General features: G+C 46.6%; 1 protein-coding gene across 1 annotated transcript in view; it reads right to left on the bottom strand.

Annotated features, from left to right (window-relative positions):
- Positions 1 to 511: 511 nt before the first annotated feature.
- Positions 512 to 25,571, bottom strand: part of LOC126528066 (glycine receptor subunit alpha-3-like) — a 96,716-nt gene continuing 71,656 nt past the window's right edge. Inside the window, exons 3-9 of the mRNA XM_050175922.2 lie at positions 18,879 to 18,985; positions 16,386 to 16,453; positions 15,457 to 15,683; positions 14,910 to 14,992; positions 9,697 to 9,831; positions 4,377 to 4,753; positions 512 to 3,424 (exon numbers count right to left, since the gene is read on the bottom strand). Coding sequence (XP_050031879.1) covers positions 3,242 to 3,424; positions 4,377 to 4,753; positions 9,697 to 9,831; positions 14,910 to 14,992; positions 15,457 to 15,683; positions 16,386 to 16,453; positions 18,879 to 18,985 — 1,180 coding nt within the window. The 3' untranslated portion in view covers positions 512 to 3,241. The remainder of the gene's footprint in view (positions 3,425 to 4,376; positions 4,754 to 9,696; positions 9,832 to 14,909; positions 14,993 to 15,456; positions 15,684 to 16,385; positions 16,454 to 18,878; positions 18,986 to 25,571) is intronic.

Below are 25,571 nucleotides of genomic sequence, written 5' to 3'. Positions count from 1 at the left end.
TCCACCAGCTTTGTAGCGCTAATCTCCAAGGAAACAACTTCAACCTCGGAACGTCTGCACGAGTGAGTACCGTTCTTTATACGTTGACAAAGGTATCAGAACCGCTTCCTGGCATATATTAAGTTTCAAGCGCGTTATCTACACGCATCCCCCGCAATTCCTACGCAAACTTAATCACGCCCTGTGCCTACCGTATCAAAGATAAGTAAATGGGCGTGCACTTGAGTCAACGCTCCAAAGTCTGAGTAATGGCGGCTACGCTGAGAACACATGAATTTTCGGAGCTGAACGTGATAGTCCACAGAGTAAGCGAGTGATTAGCAATGATGCGTTTTTCGCTACAAGCTATTACAAAGTACAGAATGTCTACGTCCCAAGCCCAGCAAGAACAAATCTGCGGTACTCCAGTTCTGTGTAGAAAACTAGACTACAGCTGTTCAAATAGTCTTCAACGTCAGACTTGCTCTGCTGAATGTGGTCTTTCCGGCGTTTCGCTTGAACGACACACATAAACAAGAAGAAAAGACAATTTATTCACAGAGTTTATAACTGAGCATCTATGACCTGAGCGGTCGTGGAGTTATCGCCTTGAGATGAAATGGTCATGTTGGAGAGATTCTGAAAAGAAGCCAGCTTTTGCACGTGCTGATATTCTAGGATGTGCTCGTGCTTTGTGCGTTTTATTTCTAAGTACTACCGACAGTGGCTAGCTCATTTATACTTCGACGAGTAATGAGCATATATATTTCCTTTACTGTAACGCGGAAGAAACATTATCCAAAGTGGTAGCTGCAACGTTAAATAATTTCTCAGCCTCTGTGAGACAGCGAACAATAAAGGCGCAATGTACGCATATACACGCAACACCCACCCTTTCTTAAGCGTTTCTGTATATGAAGTTTGCCACACGAAAAGAGACACTGTATCGCGGCCAGAACTCATAATTTGTTTGATAGCGATGATTGCGATTGTGGGCTGCTATACGTCTTGCCGGCAGTGCAATCATTTTTCGAAAGGCATATATTTCCTTGACAATTCAGAATTTTTTCGAATTGGTTACTGTGCCGAGCGCAAATTTATGCTACAATTCTGGGCTTTATACTTCAGCATAAGTTTCTATGTCATTGAAGATTTACCTACAGAAAACAGTTACAAAGACTTTGGGCTTCAAACAGAGAGAATTTGCAGGCGTGGTACATAATGTGGTGGTTCTGGAAACATAAACTAATATTAGGTACCAATTTTGCCTGACGCCTGGGGATAACTTATACTGTGAACTTCTGTGAGTGAAACAAGTTTGCACGTATACAATTTATTTCAATACCTCTTTTTCTTGTTTCTCTAACGGAGACATCTATGGCATAAAGACGTTTCTTCAGGCAATGGGCGTACGAGATTACGCTTCATCCGGTAATTTTTTTTAGGGACACCAAGAGTGAGCGATATTCGAGGTAACGAGGCGCACGCATCTGCTGCTCTGGTTGTGTGAGTTAGTAAATAATAGTGCCTGGCTTCACGTGCCGCAAAGCAGTATTTATTGCAATAGACCTAGAATACTCAAAATTAATTAGTCTTTTGTCGCCGAATTCGTCTATTAGAAAGGCTTGAACGAGGACATGCTAATCTGCAACACAAATTTCACTTATAATGCTACAAGTATTAACTAGGGAACAGGTCTTGGGATGGAATAGAGTAATTTTTACTTAGGAATTACCTTATTCCGACCAGAAATTTCCCATAGCGTAATTGTGCCCTTTGTGCTTTCTGTAGTGTAAAATATGCCGCTTATGTATGTTTTTTTCATCCGGTTTGCCCTAGAATAGGTGTACAGAAATATCCTCTTATTGCTCCTTTATCGATGGCGGGCAAGGGTTCATTGTATTAGCAACAACGCGCTTGGCGAGTAGCCGTCTAAATAATCATGAAAATATTAGTTCGTAACGCGTCAAAGCGTGCAATAGAAGGGTCGCGTTCTCGTTTAAGCGCTCGAGCTGAGCTTAGTGAAGTCACACAGTAGCTGAAACGAGACAACTTGACTGCTGCGATAGTAGGAGAACGACAAGAGAAACTAGTTTTCTATTAGTACCTGACGGAGTTTAACGTCCTCCCGTAAGTTAAATGTCAGTTTTAAGAGGGAAATGTGAAGTGCTCATCTCCTCGCCAGAAAAGAAGACACATTTTTGCACACATGCCACGTTGTCCATTGTCCTCGTATACACCAACTGTGATTAACCACTCGGCGTTGAGCGCATCACAACCCGTTGCTATGTACATTAACGTACGAGCACAACACTTTCGTTTCAAGAGGCCTTGTCCCTTGAGGCAGTCACGCACTTTCCTTCAGTCGAACTTTTTGCGCTAACCGGGCTCAACGCGCGATCGTCCGCGCTCAATTTGCTATTCGTAATCGTTGTCGTTCTGCCGTGGCCGAACTTCGCTGGTGCTAGACGCTATCGGCCCGCGTACGCACAGCACTTCACTCGGCACACTTCAAATAAATCTAAGCTACGCACACACGGAATAAGGGCTTCTTAATGTCCTCCTTTGACGATATGCCGACAGTGCGTGAAGAATGTTGCTTACAGGTTAAGAGAGACCGTCTGATGCTCAAGGACATCTTTGTTGCTCTCTCTTCTTTTTCTGAGGCAACAGCCGACGTTGGGCGCTTTGCATTTGCTGCCGCAGCAATTGCTCTGCGCCCGCGCGCACAAAGTACACAGACTGCACCACTGGGCTTTGATGAGAGGGATGTAGAGCAATGTTCTTCACAGATCACAGATGAAAGGATGCCGCCCGTCATTTTCACACCGGTCCTTCCCGGGGAAAGTCTGTGAACTCACTTGAGTCGACCGCGAAAATATGCTTGTCCTTGTTGAAGTCGGCTACGCCCTTGAGACTTGTAGCTTATGTGCTATGACTGGTTTGGTGTTAAGCAGGATCTATGCCTTGATGGTGTCGATCCACGATCGATCTCGTTGGCACCTTTATGGAGGTTGCTTGTTTGGAAAGTGCCGCCGATACGCCGAGTGGTGTCGGAGATGCCACCGGAATCTGGCGGCGTCCTAGGACTCTGACTAAACGCACCACAAGGCAACGCAACCGCTCGGCATTATGTCCCGCAGGCAGAAGGAAGTGAATGTCCTCGATGTCCTTGATGTCCTTTGCTGCGTCGCGCGCAAGCTGCGCTTCTCGCTGAAGGTGATCTTGTATGAGGGGCAGTTCTTCCACACGGGGCAGTACCTCAGGGGTAGTCGAGGTAGACGGACCAGTAGACGGTGTTAAGAACGACAAATGACAGGGGGAAGATTACCCTTGAGATCTTGTCCACAAGCAAGGCTCGGTCTCGTCGGCGAGGCAGCCCCGTAGAAGAGGGCGCCGTCTCGATCTTCTGAGTGGGCGCGCCGTTTGACAGCCGCCTTGATTCCTGAAAAAAAGAAAGAAAAGGAAACAGCAGAGAGAAAAACGGGTTAACAAACAGATGAAGGTAGACATACTTCGTGAAATATACGAACTCTCAAATGATTTCGAACTAAACCGACATGTATATGTGTGCGTGTGTGCGCATTTGCCCAATGGTGGGACAGAAATAGCAGTGCAATGAATCCGGTTTTGCAAGGGAGGACAGGGTGTTACTCTGTCACAAACTTTTACCTCTGTGGAAGTAAAACCATCTCGGACGTACATTTTCTTTCGTATACGTGCTCTTCTTTTACTTAATCATTCTGGACATAATGTACAGCTACTATTTCTTTTTGTGAACACACATAACAAACGATACATGTTGAAGCTTACGATTCGGGAGTTGCGCCAGCCCCTAGCGCAAGGCGATGCCTAGACCTCTCTTTTTTTTTCTTATCTTATTCTAAACGAATATTCAAATATAACTACACACATATTTCCACACTTCACACCTGGAATGCGCACCATGAAAGATAATTCATTACTTAGATTATAATATTACTATTATTAAGGTCATCCCTGCCATCATCATTTATTCATATGAAGTACTATAAACCAATGAGCATTTTAGAACATGGGAACATTTTATAGAGTATTTTTCACCAGCCACAGATGAAATAATTGAGCGAAAACCTCGGAAATGAGCGACGACCGTTCTTTGCTATGCGCAAAAGGCCACCTTGGAGCAAATTACAAAAAAAAGGCTCGTGAAATTACGCGGACACGTCCGGCGTTGAGTACCGGTGAACCTCGTGAAAGTGATCGTAGCTCCGACAGCGACGGTACGCTGGCTAGATAGCGACAGCGCCTATTTGGCTAGAACGCCTACTACCACGAGGGCGCGCCAAGCCACGGAGAGCTTGGCAGAAGCGCTGCGCCTCAAGATCTGATTCTCTACGTTGAGAGGCATCACTCACCGTGACCTTAGCAGCCAGGTTGACGGGCCTGGCCTTTCGGTAGACGAGGCTCTCGTCCGTCTCGCCCATGAGGATGTTGACGAGCGCGTACTCCATGAGCGACGCGAACACGAACACGGTGCAGGAGGACATGAAGATGTCGATGGCCTTGATGTAGGACACCGGGGGCAGTGACTTCTGCGACTGCGCGTGCTGCGTGGACAGGGTGAGCAGGCTGGTCACGCAGAGCGTCACCCTGGCCGGCACAGCCTCGGGCTTGATCCAGAAGGATATCCAGGACATGATGACGATCAGGCAGGTCGGGATGTACGTGTGGAACATGTAGTAACCGAGGCGTCGCTTGAGCGTGAAGGTCACTTGGATGCAGGTGAAGTTACCTGCGCGACAGCAAAGCGGAAGGCAATTTTGAAACGAGTCAACCGTTTCCGTCCAACATGAAGTTTACTCTCATCTCCCCAAGGCACAGGACCCTTGAGCGTGGAGGATGGCGAAGGCACATGTTGTGTAAAACCTCGGTATTGCAATTTCTGGCCACCATAAATCCACCCTAAACAAACATGTCAGCTTACGTATTTCGCGACAAATTCTTGTCCGCTGCAAACTTGCACCTTATATGCACAACCGTCACTATTGCTTATTAAACGTCAAACAATATTTTGTGCGTCTCAGTAAAGCGGGGCTTCAACTATGGTGGTGTAAAGCGCAACGAAAGATGCGACGGAAAAATAAAAAAAAAGTCTATAAAAATCCAGTATGATTTCTCTTTTAATATGTGTTTCTTTTTGTCTGCTGTGCTATTTAGAGCCACGAACAGTATCTGCCTTGCTCAGTTGAGTATAATGCCTATCCGCCGTGATGGTTTAGCGGCTATGGTGTTGTGCTGCTACGCACGAGGTCGCGCGGTCGAATCCCGGCCGCGGCGGCCCCATTTAGATGGGGGCGATATGCAAAAACGCCCGTGTCCCATGCATTCATCATCATCATCAGCCTAGTTACGCCCACTGCAGGGCAAAGGCCTCTCCCACACTTCTCCAACTACCCCGGTCATGTACTAATTGTGGCCATGTTGTCCCTGCAAACGTCTTAATGTCATCCGCCCACCTAACTTTCTGCCGCCCCCTGCTACGCCTCCCTTCCCTTGGAATCCAGTCCGTAACCCTTAATGACCATCGGTTATCTTCCCTCCTCATTACATGTCCGGCCCATGCCCATTTCTTTTTCTTGATTTCAACTAAGATGTCATTTACCCGCGTTTGTTCCCTCACCCAATCTGCTCTTTTCTTATCCCTTAACGTTACACCTATCATTCTTCTTTCCATGGCTCGTTGCGTCGTCCTCAATTTCAGCAGAACCCTTTTCGTAAGCCTCCAGGTTTCTGCCCCGTAGGTGAGTACTGGTAAGACACAGCTGTTATACACTTTCCTTTTGAGGGATAGTGGCAACCTGCTGTTCATGACTTGAGAATGCCTGCCAAACGCCCGCCAGCCCATTCTTATTCTTCTGGTTATTTCAGTCTCATGATCCGGATCCGTGGTCACTACCTGCCCTAAGTAGATGTATTCCCTTACCACTTCCAGTGCCTCGCTACCTATCGTAAACTGCTGTTCTCTTCCGAGACTGTTAAACATTACTTTAGTTTTCTGTAGATTAATTTTCAGACCCACCCTTCTGCTTTGCCTCTCCAGGTCAGTGAGCATGCATTGCAATTGGTCTCCTGAGTTACTAAGCAAGGCAATATCATCAGCGAATCGCAAGTTGCTAAGGTATTCTCCATCAACTTTTATCCCCAATTCTTCCCACTCCAGGTCTCTGAATAGCTCCTGTAAACACGCTGTGAATAGCATTGGAGATATCGTATCTCCCTGTCTGACGCCTTTCTTTATTGGGATTTTGTTGCTTTCATTGTGGAGGATTACGGTGGCTGTGGAACCGCTATAGATAGCTTCCAGTATCTTTACATATGGCTCATTTACACCCTGATTCCGTAGTGCCTCCATGACTGCTGAGGTTTCGACTGAATCAAATGCTTTTTCGTAATCAATGAAGGCTATATATAAGGGTTGGTTATATTCCGCACATTTCTCTATCACCTGATTGATAGTGTGAATATGGTCTATTGTTGAGTAGCCTTTACGGAATCCTGCCTGGTCCTTTGATTGACCGAAGTCTAAGGTATTCCTGATTCTATTTGCGATTACCTTAGTAAATACTTTGTAGGCAACGGACAGTAAGCTGATCGGTCTATAATTTTTCAAGTCTTTGGCGTCCCCTTTCTTATGGATTAGGATTATGTTAGCGTTCTTCCAAGATTCCGGTACGTTCGAGGTCATGAGGCATTGTGTATATAGGGCGGCCAACCTTTCTAGGACAGTGTTCCCACCATCCTTCAACAAATCTGCTGTTACCTGATCCTACCCAGCTGCCTTCCCCCTTTGCATAGCTCCCAAGGCGTTCTTTACCTCTTCCGGTGTTACTTGTGGGATTTCAAGTTCCTCTAGACTATTCTCTCTCACCTTATCGTCGTGGGTGTTACTGGTACTGTATAAATCTCTATAAAACTCTTCAGCCACTTGAACTATCTCATCCATATTAGTAACGATATTGCCGGCTTTGTCTCTTAACGCACACATCTGATTCTTGCCTATTCCTAGTTTCTTCTGTACTGCTTTTAGGCTTCCTCCGTTCCTGAGAGCCTGTTCAATTCTATCCATATTATAGTTCCTTATGTCCGCTGTCTTACGCTTGTTGATTAACTTAGAAAGTTTTGCCAGCTCTATTCTAGCTGTAGGGTTAGAGGCTTTCATACATTGGCGTTTCTTGATCAGATCTTTCGTCTCCTGCGATAGCTTACTGGTTTCCTGTTTAACGGCGTTACCACCGACTTCTATTGCGCACTCCTTAATGATGCCCATAAGATTGTCGTTCATTGCTTCAACACTATGGTCCTCTTCCTGGGTTAAAGCCGAATACCTGTTCTGTAGCTTGATCCGGAATTCCTCTAGTTTCCCTCTTACCGCTAACTCATTGATTGGTTTCTTATGTACCAGTTTCCTCCGTTCCCTCCTCAAGTCAAGGCTAATTCGAGTTCTTACCATCCTATGGTCTCTGCAGCGCACCTTGCCGAGCACGTCTACATCTTGTATGATGCCAGGGTTCGCGCAGAGTATAAAGTCGATTTCATTTCTAGTCTCACCATTCGGGCTCCTCCATGTCCACTTTCGGCTAACCCGCTTGCGGAAAAAGGTATTCATTATCCGCATATTATTCTGTTCTGCAAACTCTACTAATAACTCTCCTCTGCTATTCCTAGAGCCTATGCCATATTCCCCCACTGACTTGTCTCCGGCCTGCTTCTTGCCTACCCTGGCATTGAAATCGCCCATCAGTATACTGTATTTTGTTTTGACTTTACCCATCGCCGATTCCACGTCTTCATAGAAGCTTTCGACTTCCTGGTCATCATGACTAGATGTAGGGGCGTAGACCTGTATAACCTTCATTTTGTACCTCTTATTAAGTTTCACAACAAGACATGCCACCCTCTCGTTAATGCTATAGAATTCCTGTATGTTACCAGCTATATTCTTATTAATCAGGAATCCGACTCCTAGTTCTCGTCGCTCTGCTAAGCCCCGGTAGCACAAGACGTGCCCGCTTTTTAGTACTGTATATGCTTCTTTTGGCCTCCTAACTTCACTGAGCCCTATTATATCCCATTTACTGCCCTCTAATTCCTCCAATAGCACTGCTAGACTCGCCTCACTAGATAACGTTCTAGCGTTAAACGTTGCCAGGTTCATATTCCAATGGCGGCCTGTCCGGAGCGTCCAATGGCCTGTCCAATGGCGGCCTGCCTGGCGGCCTGTCCAATGTCCCATGCATTGGGGGCAGGTTAAAGTTATTAGGGAGTCCCACACTACGGCGTACCTCATAAACAAATCGGGGTTTTGGCACGTAAAACTGTAGAACTCAATTAAATTTAGTATCCTGCCGTGGGAGACCTGAGTCCGGGTCGCGTTAAACCTTGCCGGACGTACAATAAAGTTGTATCCATCCATCCTGCCTAAATTTTAGCTTTTGTTTATTTTACTCTAGAAAGACAACCATTGCCATTGCTTGTGAAACGAGAGAAAAATATTTTGCGCCATACTATTGGGCAGGTTTTCAATACCACTAAAGTGACGGAAGAAAAAAAATATAGCACGTAATTTTTTTCTCGACCCGTTCTTTGTATATCGCGCAATTACGCCATCACTAACAGTATTCGACTTCTGCAGCTTAGAATCCTACTTCAATGAGACGTTTTCTTTTTTTCAATAACACTTTCTTTCTCTTTCTCATATAGGAACTGTTTCATTTGATATCCTTTATTGTGCTTGTGTCACGTCCTTGTGACTTATAATTTGGTAAGAATTATAAGTGTTGCAGCACTTACATATAACGCATGATTAAAATTCACAACGTGCGATATCAAAGGCAAACGCGAGCCACGCAACACAAGCGCTGATTATCAACTGAAAATTTACTTCAGAAAATCGTTTAATATGCACATTTTCCTACGCATGTTCGTGCAAGGCAACGAAGCGGACAGAACAACTGAGAGTGGTTAGATTAGTTACCACAGAATGAATATAAGAGCAGGAAATATGTTAGGAACCATATATTAAAATGTGTACTCCCAGAAGGTTGCTGACTTCTCCCATGGCTAAAACGTCTACACTTCAAATGCAAGATTATAGTGTTGAGATCAGACAAAAAATGTTTCCTTCTTTGGTGACTTGTGCAGCAAGTACGCATGGTGATAGCGGCTGCTTCGGGCACATAAACTGCATAAAAATAACAATAATTTCTGTTGTTGTCAGACTAAATAGGTATACATTTCAGTGAGCAAGAGGTGGTCAGAATTATTAGGCAGTCTTCAACCATGGCTTCTCTCATAGCAGATATTGTCTGAAATAGCGGTCGTCCACAACAAATATATATATTTTTTTTACCGCTTTGGGGGCGTGTTAGTATCGGACGCGAGCGCAGACGTATGCGTGCAGAGAGTTTCGCTCTGCGCTCAGAATAGTGCGGCACGCGACAAACCTCCTCAACAAAACTCATATTTGATTATATATGTATTGTCTGTGCATATCTGTGACTCTCTGTGCTATTTCTATTATTATGTGATCTCAGTGTATTATATCATAATCACCCCACACATCCATATCTCACCCAGCATCAAGCGTGCCTGTCAATCCGTCACGCTAACAACTCCGGCCTATCATTAAAAATTGTATTTCCCTGTTTTCTTTTTTTGCCTTGGAACTTAAAGTACCTGTGGAATAAACGGTTGTGCAGTCGCTGAGTGCCGTCTCCACGAGGTTGTGTTGAGGCAGCTCGATGGCTTCATCTACCACCAGGGGCACGTTGTCGTCCCAGATGAACACGAGGTCATCCGTTGTGTACGACACTGCGTCCGTTCAAGCAGCAATATTAGACGTTTTTTTTAGGGCTGTTCGAAAGCATATATGCTTGCCTCCACGCAAAAGCATTGGATTCTACAAAGAGGAAAGAGAGAAGCAGAAGGCAGGGAGGTTAACCAGAATAACGTCTACATAACCCTACCCAGAACCCAGAATAACCCTAGATCGGGGGGAAGGGGAAACAAAGATGACAGGGAGTGAGAGGAGGGATGGAAAGAAGAAAATTAACTGTGAGTTCGCTGACGTGTGTGGTCTAATAGAAATAGCGTTAATAGTATAATAAAAAATCGGACCCCTCGGTTAACCCCCTTTCTTCTCGTTTATTACATAACGAGGGTCTCGAATCCGGCAACATTGATGCCTTCAAGTAGCATGTGTGGGTTCATTGACCGGTTGTCTACACCCAAAAAAGATCACGTTCTCGTGATGCCTGCGGCAGAAAGGATGTTCCACGTCCGCCGCCAAGGTCTGCGAGTGGTGGCGCTGGCTAACACTCCCAGGGTTCTACAAGGAAACATAAAAATACCCAAGAAAGTGGACGGGGAAACGGCGCCGCGGTAGCTCAATTGGTAGGGCATCGCACGCGAAATGCGAAGGTTGCGGGATCGTTCCCCACCTGCGGAAAGTTGTGCTTTTCATCCACTTTCATTTCCATTAATTTACCGCTTATTTATTTAATTTATTAAACACAAGTAATTTCCGCTATGTTGTCCTTGGCGTCAGTGTTTGTTGGCTTCTTATGATATGACTAATAGAATTCGGGCCCCTCGGTTAACCCCCTTTCTTCACGTTTATTAATATTCAGAGACGTTCACACGAGCCCGTCGTCCTCAGGTGCATTATACAGGGAACCAATAATTTACAGCTGAATGAACAGGTTGGGCCGTGTAACGACACGCTCGAGGTTTCGGTGGTAACCCATGGCTACAGAATAAAAAAGTTGACAGTAACTTCAGCGTACGGTAAAGAGGATGAAGCGGAACGCCTGCGTGCTCACGAGACATTCACTAAAATTGTTGCCATTCTCATTCGAATGCGTTGTTACTTCCTATTAATTGTTTTCTCTTTACTTGTTTGTTTTTCTACTTTACTCGTTCTTGTTTTCGAGTGGCCTACACATCGCCATTGGTTCTGCGTGGTTAATGGGACGTTAGAACGGTCTATGAAGACTGTTAAGGCACATACGTAGGTTCACTGAAGGGAGTTTTTTTTTTATTTTAACACTTTCATCGACGAGGGCCGCTGCATGGCGTTGTATATATGGTGCCTTCTACTTTCTTGTAGCGCAGGGACATGGGAAGGCGAATTAGACAAACACGCAGCGCCAACTTTTCGACAGCAGATTTATTTCCAGTTCTCGCAGGCGTACTTATGCTCCTCAAAACGTCATAAGACAGTCTTACATTGCTCGGCAAAGAACAGAACTGAAAAAAAAAAAAAAACATGCTGACGCTTTTGTGGCCACACTGATTATTAAGAAGGGTGTCAGTTCAACGTGAACACAGATAATCGAGGTATCAAGAAATACTGGCGGATGCGCTTGAATTTTGATGCCATACTACCGGACTGTGAACTTCTGGACCAATGAGCCAGCTAACGCTTTCGCCTAAAAAAACATGTTAGAGAAGTTCTCAGAATTGTCTACTAATGCATAAGCATTCTTTGCCTTGTATGATAGTTTGCTTTAGCTTACTTATGTTTCTAGCTTATGCATGTCTACCCATCGCTTTTTCCGGAGCCAAAGAGTATACTTACACATTAGCAGACAATTTTCTGAATTTCTGTAGCATCTCCTTCTTGCTTGTCGTGCCTATCCTGCTTAGACCATATCACAGCGTTCCAAGCGCCATTCCATTCCATGCAATCACAGGGATTATAATCTTGTTTTGCTGCGTTCTGTACATTTGTTTTATTGTTTTATTATGAAGCTGATGCAACCCGACACTCCCACAACATGTGTGACAGCGTCGCTCTAGTGTCCTGACATAATTTGCAAAGAGCAGTCGGGTATTGCGCGGGGAAAATGTGCTGCAATCGCACCGGACTGGGGAATGTTTGTGTTTGCAATTGTCGCCAGATGACTACCTGGCGACGTTTCAGCATGGGGTGAGGTGGGGGCAGCAACCGCCTGCCTAGCTGGTAGTGCTTGGTGATGTCATTGTACCTGACCAGGCGTTCTCGCGTGTTTTGAGCCAGCAGTTCCGAACTCGAAGAGGCGGTCTCCGATTCTGCGCGGCGGGTCAGTTCTCGCGCAGAGCGGTGTGCTACCTCGTTCAAGTTAATGAGGCCCTCATCGGTGGGGGTGGCGACGTGCGCTGGAAACCATATGATGGCGGTGTTATCGAAGTGCTGTCGACCAGCTTTCCTTAGAATCTGGAGAGCTTCGGAGGAAATGCGCCCCCGCGCGTAGTTGCGAACTGCGGATTGCGAGTCGCTAAGAACTACCTCGCAGAGGGGGTCGGTAAGCGCAAGCGCAATCGCTACCTCTTCTGCTGTTTCGGGGTATTCCGTTGCGACACTACACGCGTGCGTAAGCCGGGAGCTAACGTCTACGACTACCGCCGTGAATCGGTGTTCTCGTGTGTATTCTGCGGCGTCTACAAAGCGCGTAGTCCTCTTTCCACCGAAGGAGCGCAGCAGTGCCTTGGCACGGGCCTGGCGTCGGCCCCGATTAAATTCGGGGTGCATGTTTCGAGGTATAGGGACGACAATCAGCGTGTCGCTGAGATCAGGTGGAATGACCTGTTTCTGACCGTGTTGGACGTGGTAGTTGAAGCCGAGTTTCTGCAGGATGTACCGGCCCGTGGCTGTCAGAGACATGCGTTCAAGTTGAGAGGTTCTTTGCGCATCCACGATTTCCTCAAGCGTGTTGTATACCCCCAGCTGTAGCAGACGAGCAGTGCTTGTGGACTCCGGTAGGCCAAGGGCGATCTTGTAAGTCTTACGTATAAGGGTGTTGATTTTCTCCCTATCAGTGACATTCCAGTTGTGGAAGGCAGCCACATAAGTGATGTGACTGATTGCGAAAGAGTGTATGAGGCGCATGACACTGTCCTCCTTCATGCCCGTGTTCTTGTTTGTAATGCGTTTGATCAGGCGGGTAGCCGCTGTAACCTTGCCTTCGATTTTGCGAATAGCTTCTATGTTTGACCCGTTGGCTGTTATATGCATGCCTAGGATGCGTATCTTCGGGACTCGGGGAATGCTACAATGGCAGTAGCTCCGGAGGCTCTTGCGTCGAAGTGGGCCGCCGCTCTGCGCAGCTCCAACCTCAAGACACAAGAGTGGGCTGTCCAGCAAGCCCGAGAGGCGGCGACGAGGCAAGGCCTCGAAGTCCCCTCATGGGAGACCTGAGCCCGGGTCGTCAAATTTGCCGGATTCAGAATAAAGTTGTTTCCATCCCATTATTATGAAGCAGGTAACCTGCATTTCTTCCCTGGAGGCTAGGATTGTGCTTCATTTCATATTAATTTTGTATCATATTATTGCTCTTTATGGCATCAAATGACTATGTGAAGGCGACGTGACCAGTTTTTTATCGATTCTAAAGACAGCAATAATATACAGTTGCACTAGTATAATGATTAAATGTCCAGCTTCAACGAGTCACGCGCTTATTTCCCATTTACAAGCCGTTACGGGACCGACATGGTGTCTCCGTGGTACTCGCCAATGAATGCTTACGTCGGGTTAAAAAAAAACTAGCGTTCACCTATCACGCCACAATTGTTGACGAAACTAATGACTTCAGCATGCGAACAAGGTTACCGAAAGAAGAAAAAAATATAGTTCAAAGATTGAAATGACTTTGAGGCTTGATTTCTAGAACCTAAAAGCTCAAACGCGGCCGGGGAATGCTCTAGTTTTGTTCCTTGGGTTATATGCAAGTCTGAATCGTAGATAGTGCGGAAATATGAAATAAGGAAACTTAATTCCTTCGACTTCTTGCGCTGGCATAGAGTGCTTATGATTTCACAAATTGCTAAATGAACGAATATTTGTGTCCTAAGTGAGGTGATGCCCGTATGTTCATTAAAATTACATATAAAACAAAAAGCTTTCTTATTTTCGTCATGTCTGGCGGAGTTCAGGTCATAGGGAAGAGTCTAATTTTTCTCCTGCTTCCTTTATAGCGCCTATTTTGTCTCCCCTAGAACCCTTTAAGTGCGGAAAGACACCACTATTATGTTGCCATTGAAAAAGCTGACTGGAAACGACATATATTACTGAAGCTTTATTAAATAGTTAATACGGATTACTGTACAAACACTTTGCCTGAGCAGGTAGGATGCGGGTAGCTGTTGCCGTGAAGAGCGCACTGATATTTCTCACACGACGCACCTTTTTGTGTTCTAGCGTAAGCTGTCAAGTTTCACGAAAGCAGTGGCACGCTGACGACATAGCTGGTCTCGCATCTTGTTTAAACGTAGTGGGAACCCATTCTTACCACGCGAAGCGCTTGCTGCCTGCTGAATACACAACAGTTGTTTGCCAAACCATAGGTAATGCACGAGACCCTCCGAACCACGGCTAAGCTCCCCTGAGCAAAGTACGCTAAAAAGTAAGTTGAGACATGAAAATGTTTTTGATGCTGGCGATTGGCACAGCCTAAATATTGTAAGACCGCGGTGACGGCGTAGCAACGACACGCTCAAGAATCGTTGCTTCTACCCAATTTAATCACAGCGTATATGCCTTACTTTTTCCAGCGATCAGCTGCATGATAGAAGTGCTGTAGAAAAGCCAGAGTGCGGGAAGTTAATCTGCATAAAAACTAGAGGGTTTCTTCGCACACAGCGGAACGCTAAGGTCCCGAGCGTAGCACCAATACGAATTGCGTTATATAGACGAAAGAAACGTCCGTATTCGCCAAATTATAGCGCGTATTCGGTAGTTACCCTGTTCTACGCGAACAGATGTAATGTTTTTAAAATGTAAGGGAGGGAAACACTTGGCCTGGAAATACGCACATACATGAACATAAACGCGCACGCACGCGTATGCAATAAACCACACGCAGAGGGGAATGAAACAAAGTGTAAAGAGCGCGTTAGAGTCCACTCACAGCTTTCGATCTTCATCGTGCAGACTTGCGTGTCGTGTGGGTACGTTTCGAACTTCATCGCACAGGATAGGAGGAGAGTGAGCCTGCACGAAAAAGAACCCCTTACTGAACGTACTATTCAACCTTCTACGTACTAAGCAATCTGCATGCGAACGTGCGTTCTTTTTACTTTGTTGCTGACACCGTTGAAGGACACGACCGTTTAAACGTCGCTGAGCCAAATGAACGTACGTTACGCATGAGCGTTGCGGCCTCGCAAAGAAAAAAAAACAAACATGGCCAGTAGTCTGAATCCTACAACCGACGGCACAGTGTGAAGATAGTCGCGCCCGATGCGTTCCAGATTCGCTTGTACTACGTGAAATGAGCATGCGTTATTTGTCCCCAGTTTGGACGGGCTACACTGTCACTGCCAGTAGGCGTCGACAAGAAGTTAGAGAGCGCGAACACGTGACAGCAGTGTAATAACAAGCATCGTGCACTTGATTTATTTGAAAGTCTGCACGGTGAAGCTATTCGACGCACGCTGAGGGCTAATTGCACTCACTTCACCATGTAGAGTATGCTGCCGTCCGAGTAGAGCCATATGTAGTGATTTGGAATGGTCATCTCTTGGAAGGTGACGCGCTTCGCGTTCTTGAAGAACGAGTCGGGTCGCCACATCTGGTGCAGCCAGTTGACGGGCAGGAGGCGGTACTTGGACGTCATGTTGCGTGGCAACCTCAGCCTGTGGTCGTACCAGGACTGTGACATGAAGATGTCCGCCACGTAGGTCTGCGTGAGAAGCCGCAGGAAACGCAGGATGGTGAGGTAAGACAAGCGAGCACGAATATTGTATTTTACGTTGGCGTTGCTAGTGACAGGTACCCGTGTGGTGACAGAAGCCACGTATTAAGCGGGCCAGACCGAACCGAGGTAGATGTTGGAAACATTAAGAATGCATTAGCCTTTTCATCAAGATATTGAAAGCACGAAGCTTACATTGGTGCTGAAATCGACTCTACACACTGCTAAAATTGAATGAGGCACCGAGTTAAAACTGATCTACGCCTCTTAGCGAATTAAACCGACTGTATGTTGCTAAATTCTCAGTCGACATACCTGTCCTTCATTATTTCAAGTAAATAACGTTTATTAGGATTAGTGGAACGATATTTCGGCTAAATATTAATTGGGGGAAGTGATATTTACGATACCTTCCGCGTTTATAATTTGATACTTCGTGCACTTAAACGCCCTTTTATCGACGGCAGACGCAGGCGCATTAGGTTCATAAGAGTTAGATAGAACAGAATGCTGGCACTGTGGGCGTGTGATTTTGATTCAAAGACTACATTCCGAGTTAACATCCGTAATATCTGGGCACTTAGCGCACGGGTGAACTTAGTTCGTTATGTTTTCTTCAGTGAACCAAAAATTTACATTGCTGAATATTAGGGTAAGGTAAACGACAAACAATAGAAAGAGACAACTCACCATGGAACCTTCGTCGATGGAATCTAGGCTGAGGACGGTAACGTGGAATTTGACAGATGTTGCCCTTCCTGGAAAGATAAAAATATTTATGCCCGTAATGAGAACATCTACGTAGGCTACGATTCGAATGACCACAGGTGCATTACTACCATACGCATTCCCAGGAAAACAATTCTGCAAGATAATCGTGTAGATAAAGCGTTAAGGGGCGTTTGTGCACGTTACTTCAAAGATTCGACTGTCCTTGCTGTTTATTTCGTCAGTTTGTTCCCTGGTGGGTTTCAGTTATTATGGCGTTTTGGTGTGGAAGGCGAAGGCCGAGCCTAGATGACTGGTGGCTTCGTGCCCACTATGTTCTCGTACTGTTGGTTGTCACGTAATCTCACGTTTTCGAGACGCGATGGAGGTTGAGACAACAGGAAGCGGTCGCTTTGCGCTGCTCGCGCTCGTATGACATCGAGTGTGCGCGGTCATTGAGTCAGATTCGTTCACATTCGCCAGTGCACACGTGACACTATTAGTGTTAAGTTAATTAGTAAATGAATATATACTACAATTTCTGAAATTGATTAAGGTATGTACCTTGCTTCTTGTAGTTGTTTAATTTGTTTGCAGGCTATATTCTTCTAGACAGTTTATAACGTTATTTCTTGTGGGTGATTTACCCGTGATCGGTTTACACCAAAGCAGTAATATGTGCTGTATGAATACACGCAGAGCTTCATTTCGTGTACAGCGAGTGTTACATAGTAGTCCCGTGCGGACATTGTGACGCAGTTGCTTCCTCGGTCGCTATATTAGAATGCGTGGGCGCCTGAACGGTAAATGAAGCGAATGAAAAGCATTTTGAAACTCTCGAAGATATCCAGAATATGGAAACAAATTCCCAAGCCATTGTCTTCTGACATGAGTGCAGCTCGAGGATATTTCTAGGAGAAGTAGGTTTTCATGCTCGTTCAAATATAGATTATTGTAGGCGTTAGTGATTGTCTGGGCGTTAATATGCAAGATGTCCCAGGCAAATTTACCAAAGAGCTAATAATATGCCGAAGCACTCAAGGAGGACACGACCAAATGAATACTGTTACCTAGTGTGTGGACCAAGTCCCACGTTTCTTTCTGTTTCACTCAATTGACAGTTACTCAAGAATAATAACCAACTTCGACAGTTAACATAAATTTAGCGCAGTACTTCCAATGAGAAAGTATAAAACACATAATTCAGCTGCTTTAAGGTTTCTTCAGGTTGCGTAATCGTCTTTTCGGCCTCCTAAAGGAAGCCCGCTAAATAAAAAAAAAAAGCACGTGACATGCGCCCTTGTGCGCAGCGACTTAAATGCTCGCAAACGTTCCGCGTATCAACGAACAGCGCATTTATTCAACTGCTTAAAGCTTACAGGGCAGCGGCACAGGCGTTGGCCGTTCGATTTAGGCCAGTGACGTGCTTCCTTTCGCCGCCGTAGGAGCCGCAGTTCTCGACAGCGGTCAGCATAGACACCTGCTTCCCTCCTCTGTCACTTTTCAAGCGGCCGCACACGAGCCTAAAATGCGCTCCGCAAAAATTTGCTGCTGGTTTTGAAAACATTTCAGACTGCATGCATCTGCCGTCTTTTTCAACGCGTGCGGTGTTGTTAGTACAGTCAACGTTCGTATTCCTATTGCGAAAGCATTGTGTGTCCCGCGGGGCACAAAGGCCGGCGTTGCAGGCAACGAGTGGTACTAAGAGTCATCATCATCAGTGACGTCATCACCGTTTTGTATGGAATCAGTAGTAACACGGAATTAAAGTTGGAACAAGTTAGAGTAAGGGGCCTTAAGGTGAAGAAAAGTGAACGAAGGCAAACTAAAGTGAATTAAGGCTGGTACAAATTAGGGCAAGGTGGATTAAGGTGCATTGAAGTAGTTAAGGTGGACTACGGGTGCTACAAATCAGAGGAAGGCGGATTAAGGTTAGTAGAGATAAGAACAAGTTGCATTTAGGCGGATTAAAGCAGAGTTTGGAAGGACACGTGACAATGTGTGACGTTACGTATCATGGACGTAAACAATTAATTTGAAAATTCATAATGCTTTCTCATTCAAATCACGTAAGGATACTTAAGTGACCGTAAATTTTTACGAGCGGGTATTGCATGCACTGCAAATGAGTCCGTGAGAGAGAGTCAATTTTTATTGATGCCAGCAATCCGGAAGGCGGATGCAGCATCCCTCCGCCTAGCTGAAGGCCAACATCTCTTAGGTCTCAGCGGCTGCTTCGGCTAGCTCGACGGCCCAGATCTGGTCTCAGTGGTCTGAGCTGAGCAGTAGTGTCTCCCACTGCTGCCGGTTTCGAATTTTGCGGCCCTCGAAAGGGGCCGGCTTCGAGCATGGATGGGTAGGGCGGATCTGCTGCATACTCTATGGGAATGAGTTTGTGAACTAGCTTTCTTCTCAGCCGAGAGAATTCGCCTCTTCCTGGACAATTCCGCTTGTTTTTTCTAGACATTAGCTTACCATGTTCTTTTGGGGGAGCAAGGTTGTCGTAATCCTGTGGGTTTTCCGGCAGTATAGAGGAGATATCCAGGTTTTCGTCGCCCCTCATGTTGTCCCAGTTTGTGTCGCTGAAATGGAACATCAACAACAATTAAAACATTTTCGCTTCCTCGAAGCGCTGGAATACTCGGGGAAGTCACACGTAAACAACAGACCCAATGAACTAGGTACAACGATACTGTGAGATTGCTGTGGACTTCCGGAATTTCTCACCGCGCCCCACGACTGATACTGCGCAGACATACTGAGCACCGGCGGTGGTTTCACAGACATCCGCACTTCTGCCTAGAGCGCTTTCAAAGACTAGTATACTGGCGGCGAGGACTTACGGAGTCGCCATCTGTCGTGACCACCTCTCTTGCGTCGTAGGAGGGATAACGCCGCGCGCTCCTCATAGATTTGGCTGTCTGCGCTCAAGAAAAACACCACGCGCAAGCCTTTCTCCACATTTATGTAAGTACTCTCGAAATGATAGAAGTTGTTTGCTGTCAAAATAATAAACTTGGGCAAAAATAAAGAACAGAATGGCCTACAGACGCCATCTGCTTACCGAATGCGTACAGTGAACGCCCACTTCGCGTGCTCGCAGCGATTTTGTCCCTGGAAAGTTTTCGCGTGAAAGCTTGGCGATCGCTGTGGGCGTACTGTGTGCGGTATGTCATTATAGTAGGCTGTCTGTATAACCAAATGGAGCATAATATTGAAGCCTCAATGCAGCGATAGCACGCGTTGGCAGCGAACTACTGCGCGTCTGCATGCATGTCCGAGCCCAATGTTTGCTTTTCTCTACGAGCGCGTTTTTGCACAGTGCCGTGAACTTTAGGCCGCCTCATATGAGATTTTGAGAGCGCACAAGCAACCATTGTTGCGTGGACGCTACCAGAGCTGTTAAAAAATAATTTCTTTATTGCTAGGGACTTCGACGCTTACGGGGATTTGTGATATGCCGTCGCGAAGATTCAATCCTTCTTTCTTATTCTAAATTTTTGAACGTTTCAATATCATTATGTCTGAAGTTGTGTTGCACTGTATGTCTATCGCTCTTCTCAGTGAGCAATTTCCCGCTACTTATTCTTAATCAAGTGCATTCATTGTTTGGTACGTGCTAACACAAGCATGAGCATATGCCATGCCTTTTTTTTAACGCGCTTCTTACCGTTCCCTTTCTATTCCAGTAAACTTGTCAGCATCTAGCATGAACAAGATTATAGAGAAAGAGAGGCATCTCGCGGCTTCGGTCCTTGAGAGAGGAATGGGGATGTAGCGGTCTTCTTGGTTTGATGTCCGAGCTGCCTTATCGGCGTCATCATTTCCTATGATACCGCAAGGACCTGGTATTCACTGGAAAGAGATATCATGGCCTTTTTCTCTTAAGTCATGGACAAGTTCCACGATTTCGCACGTGAGCTGATCGTGAGCTGCATGTCGGAGAAATGACTGCGCACATTGCAAGGCCGGCCTTGAATCGCAGAAGACTGCCCACTTTCTAGGACTTTCAGCATTTATCACTTGAAGCGCGTCGCGGAGAACCGCGAGCTCTGCAGCTGTAGACGTAGTGACATGGGTAGTCTTGAACCGCTGGGTTATTCTCGTTTTTGGTATAACGACAGCGCCACCGGAACTGGTTGATGTAGTTGATCCATCAGCGTAGACGTGTGTGCAGTCGCTGTATTTCTCATACAAGAGAAGTAAAGTTAGTTGCTTGAGCGCTGATGATGGCAAGTCCGACTTTTTCTGAAGTCCTGGGAGTGTAAAGTTTACTTGAGTACGGCGCATACACTATGGAGGAATGGAAGGCCTTGCCGCAGGTGTAGAACCTGACCTGAGAGCGGCACGGTGTGCGAAGATAGTCGCACTGAATGTCGTGTGGGGCCTATCTACTAGGAGATAGGCCCCATGACATTAGCCGGGGAGCTGGCACGGGCCAGCGTCTCAGTGCGCGCTTTCTGCTACTCGCTGAACAGTTGTGAACATCGCAGCCCTGACGCCGTAGCAGAAATCTTCCTCGCGAAAGTGCCTGCTGCATACTCGAGTTGTAGCCAATGGCTGCTTGTCAGTTCCAAGTTCCGCGATTCAAGCTTCAAGCAGCTTCGTGTCCCGCGGGTACATGTGAAGGCTGACGCCGGGCTCCGTCGAGTTCGTCCGGCACTGCGGTACCGAGCAATGGCCTACCATGTTGGACGCCCTCAAAGGCAGCCACTACCTATTATAGTGCTTTCATGTGTTATCAAGCAGACACCCGCAAGGGGAAAACTTCCCCACTTAATCACAAGCACAGCGCAGGTGGGACTTTAAACTTTCGTTTTCAACTTGCTTTGGCGCTTTCGAAGCAGCCGACGCGGCTGCTGCTGTGTCCCCGTGATCCCACATACCACGTCACGCCGATGGCGGCGCCAGCTGTTCTTGTGTTGGAGCCCGCCCCCAATGCTTGCGAGCCGCTGCAGTCACCTGAACACGTAGATCCCCAGTTTTCGGCGCTCTTTCATAAACGCCGTAGCTGCTTTGACATTGCTCTTTGTTTGCTTGATAGCGCGGTGCTCTAGCGCTGAACACAAGTGTCAACGACGGTACAACGCAGCTTCTGCAAAGGAGCTGGAGCATTCTAACCCTTGAGCGTCGTTCCACCGTTTGTGAGCTTTTTCTGTCGGCAGATCTCAAGCTATTCAGAAGTTGAGGTAGCACCACCTCAGTAAGGTAGATTGTGCGCTAATCAGTGGTCATCATTGAAATACGCTGCATCTGGTTTATGTAACTGTCGAAATACATGGTTCACATATGGGCGAAAAGAATCACGAGTACGGTCGAGCTCCACTTTCAGTACGAGACATTAAGAAGCCAACAGACCGTCAAGGCAAGGCAAACATTTCTTGGCTCCAATGTAGGCCAGCTTCACGTGGTTGCCTACATTCATCGCACAGCAAGAGTCTCAACACTGGCTATCGCGATGCCTCGGGATAGCATGCGACGAGTTTATGGCTAGTAGCTAGTTGCGTGCTTATAATGTCACGTACTAGTGCACGTGATGCCTGCGGTTGTGATGATGTCACACATCCACCGTCAATGAGGGGAATGGCGTTGGCAACTCCATCGCGACAATGTTTCATACACGCCCACTACAAAAGAAACAATAAAGATTGCACGGAGGAACACCACTTTCGTTTCAATTTTTCGTTTTGGGGAATGTGAAGTTTATCAGTAATTAAGCCTCCTAGATTCTACATTTAAACGTCAAAGAATGTCCCCTTCTTTCGGCCTTATCTATTGGCGTCATGTAAGTGTTTTAAATTTGTGTTCAGGCTGATTCGCTCGATAATTGAAGCCGACCAACAGACATTTGTCTCCATTATAGAAATCACTCGTGGGCTTGCTTGCTGTAGGCCGAACGCCGAGCATGCGTCGCAGAAGCAAAAGTTCGGGGAAAGTCGTGGCAGGCTGTGGTCTCCCACTCTCCGAAAAAGTTCGGGCGAGAAACACGAGATACTAAAAAAAAAGAAAGCGACTATACATCCAAATCCATTTTAGTACTGTATCCTCATACTTTTCCTACATCACCGTTTGACACGCGGGACGATCTTTCAAAGGAAAAGGACCTCTTAACGAGGGTATGCGCAAGTCTCGAAGCTTATACAGGTAGTAAATGTTCGGAGCTTAGAGACATTTTGTTTCGACAAAGTTTGCTCATTAGGCTCAATGAAATATGTAGTGCAAAATATACATGAGGCAATTCGTGTCCAGTTCGTGTCTGTGCCTTCGTTTATCTCTGTATATTAATTGCTGCGCATATTTTTTTACACTCAATGTAAGCTCTGCAAGCTTTCTTCGTTAAGCCGCTTTGCCAAAGCTGATGGGTTCATTCTCATTCCCAACAAAGTCGCGGGGCGCAATATTCTGCCGTCGTTTAGTATCACCCTTGGGACAGGCATTTTTGCGAGATTATCGGACGACGTCTTTAAACCGACGTCGTCGAAGCTGATCTTAGATTTCGAGACAGACGCAGTGCTGTCACAGATTTAATGCAAGTGCTCCTGATGTGACATAGTCATGTCAAACTGGCAGAACATGCCAGTTCGAGAAAGAAGTATCATGCATGTCTATTCACTTCATGAACAGACATGATCACGACATTTCTGGTACCATGTTATGCAAATGCGGGCGCTTTCAACCTTAAGCGTGTTAAATTGGTGTTAACACGAGTTAAAAAGTTGAGTTATTTTAGCATACACTAAAGAGGATGAACGCGAATGCCTGCGTGCTCGCGAGACTTTCATTAAATTGCTTTGTCATTCTCATTCGAATGCGTTGTCATTTTCTATTGCTTGTTTTCTCTTGTCTTTCTTTTTACTTGTTCTCTTATTCGGTCGCCTAGACATCGCAACTGGTTCTGAGTGCTTAATGGCACGGTATAACTGTCGGGGCAAGTCTATGAAGACCGTTAAGACACATGAGTAAATTCATTGAATGATCATTTCTTTTATTTTAACACTGTCATCGACGAAAGTGGCTTCGTGGGCTTGTATATGTGGTGCCTTCTACTTTCTTGTAGCGCAGGGACAGGGGACGGCGAATTAGACAAGCGCACAGCACTAACTTTCACAGGTTTAGTTCCAGTTCTCGCAGGCGTAGTTATACTCCTCAATACGTCGTAAGACACGTGTACATTGCTCAAAAAATATGAACGATACCGGGAAGCCACACGTAGACACCTTTATGGCCCCACTGAATATTTAGAATGGTGTCCATTGACCGCGAACAGCATAATCGAACTCTTTTATGGATAAAGAAATTGATGGCCTACTGGCACATGGGCTTGAATTTTGGTGCCATAACGTCAGGCGATCGTCAGAGTTTTCGACCCATGAGCAATCTAAGGCTTTCTTCTTAATAACAAAAAAAGCACTACAGTCCATGAACGCGGCGGACATAATTAAACAAAAAGCGTTCGCAAGCGTATTGTCCTCGCGAGGAATCGTCCACTAATTTGGGCACTACTCAAAACTAAAAAGCTGCAGACAGTAGTTGACATCCACATCACTGCGCACGCAGTCAACCATTATTACCTCCGCGCAGTTCATTTTGCACCTCTTCACCTATTTATGGAGCGTGCGAACACTCATTGAACCCTGCCAACACATGCCTGCTTTACAACCACAACCGCAATAAGAAAATAAAATTCTCCCTAGAGTGGAATATGCAGCGATCGCATAGCACGCTCAATCGTGAGTCTTTATAGCTTGCCGGCGATTATATGCGAACGATCCGGTCCTGTTATCAGTAACGGCTAACCAGCTGCGATCGCCTGGGAGCTCTTACGGCTAGTTGACGGTCAGTCGCGGATTTAGAGGGCTGGATATTAGTCCCAATCGTTCGCTTTGTTTTTTGTTTTGTATTTTCATTTTTGATGACACTTACCTCATCGGAACTCGTCGTGACGCGTTCCGCTACACAGGACAATGTTCATAGTTCCAGTCCCATGCATGACAGCCAAACCTTCGAAGGACTGCATGGATGCCCAGCAATGAGCCACTGCCAGTCTAATAGAAGCAGTATTACGAAACGTGAAGCGCAAATGAAGAACTGGGACGACAGGACGGACACTGGCAAGCGTTGCCGACGTCCGGGCCGTCTTCCCCGTTTCGATGCGAAAGCATCGTATGGCCCGTTGAGCGAAAAAGCCGGCGTCTGTAGCCGGGAAATGGCACTTAAATTCCAATTGGCTGTGATGCCATGTCACGTGCGCGCCTCGACGAATCAAAGTGGGCGAAAGGGAACACCTGCTGCCCCACTGATGTGCCAGGTGTTGCGTGAATAGAGAAGGCATTGCCGCGAAGCCAGGTCACCCTCGCTCTCCCAAGTCTGTGTTATCCGTGTGTTCCTTGTCCGCGCAAGGTCTGGTAGGAGCTGGCGTGAGGAATCGCGGCAGCAGCAGCGAGCGAAGGGACCTGCGCGCTGTCTGTCGCTTCAACGCAATCTGAGCAGCGAGAAGACAGCGCACGGCAAAGCTACGAGCCAACGGCCCACCGAGACTGTGTCGCCAAAGCAGATCGCTTTGAAAATAAAACCCGCGCGACCGCGCACGGCTGAAGTACAGCGTCCCGCTAACTCCCCTCCCCTTGTGCCATCCGCGAGACGGAATACGGCTCCCTTCCTCCCCTTGCGCGCGCGAGATTGAGCCCGCAATCATCGGGTCACCGTCGCACGCTTTCCCTCGCGCACGCAGCGTACGGTGCGCGACGACAATGTTATCACGAGACGAACCCGGTACGCATGCATCGCAAAGGAAACCTCTAGCAACTGCCAGAGGAGGTCAACCCAGCGCGCCTCCACCTACCTTCCTCCTCCGCGACCCTTCGCCTCGTTTTTCCATTCTCAATTCGCTCAGCGTTTCCTATACATTACTCTAGGTGGGGTTACATTGCCGCGCGCTTCTTCGTACTTTCCCTGGTGCGCGATTCTCTTCCCCTGCAGGTGCCTTCCTCGTTCGCTTGCTTCGCGGCTTCGCACAGACGCCGTCAATTTCACGAGCTGGCCAGATACGTTTGCGCATAAAGAAACACAAGCGTGAAGCAGGTGCAAACGCAGAAGAGCCCCTTTCATCGCGCTATCTCGGTCTGCTCGGTGTGCATGCGTGCCATCTCGTTGTTTTTCAAAAGGGTC

The sequence above is a fragment of the Dermacentor andersoni genome, chromosome 9 (genome assembly GCF_023375885.2).
Source record: "Dermacentor andersoni chromosome 9, qqDerAnde1_hic_scaffold, whole genome shotgun sequence".
Lineage (NCBI taxonomy): Eukaryota > Metazoa > Arthropoda > Arachnida > Ixodida > Ixodidae > Dermacentor > Dermacentor andersoni.
This window is presented reverse-complemented; position numbering and strand designations above follow the sequence as displayed.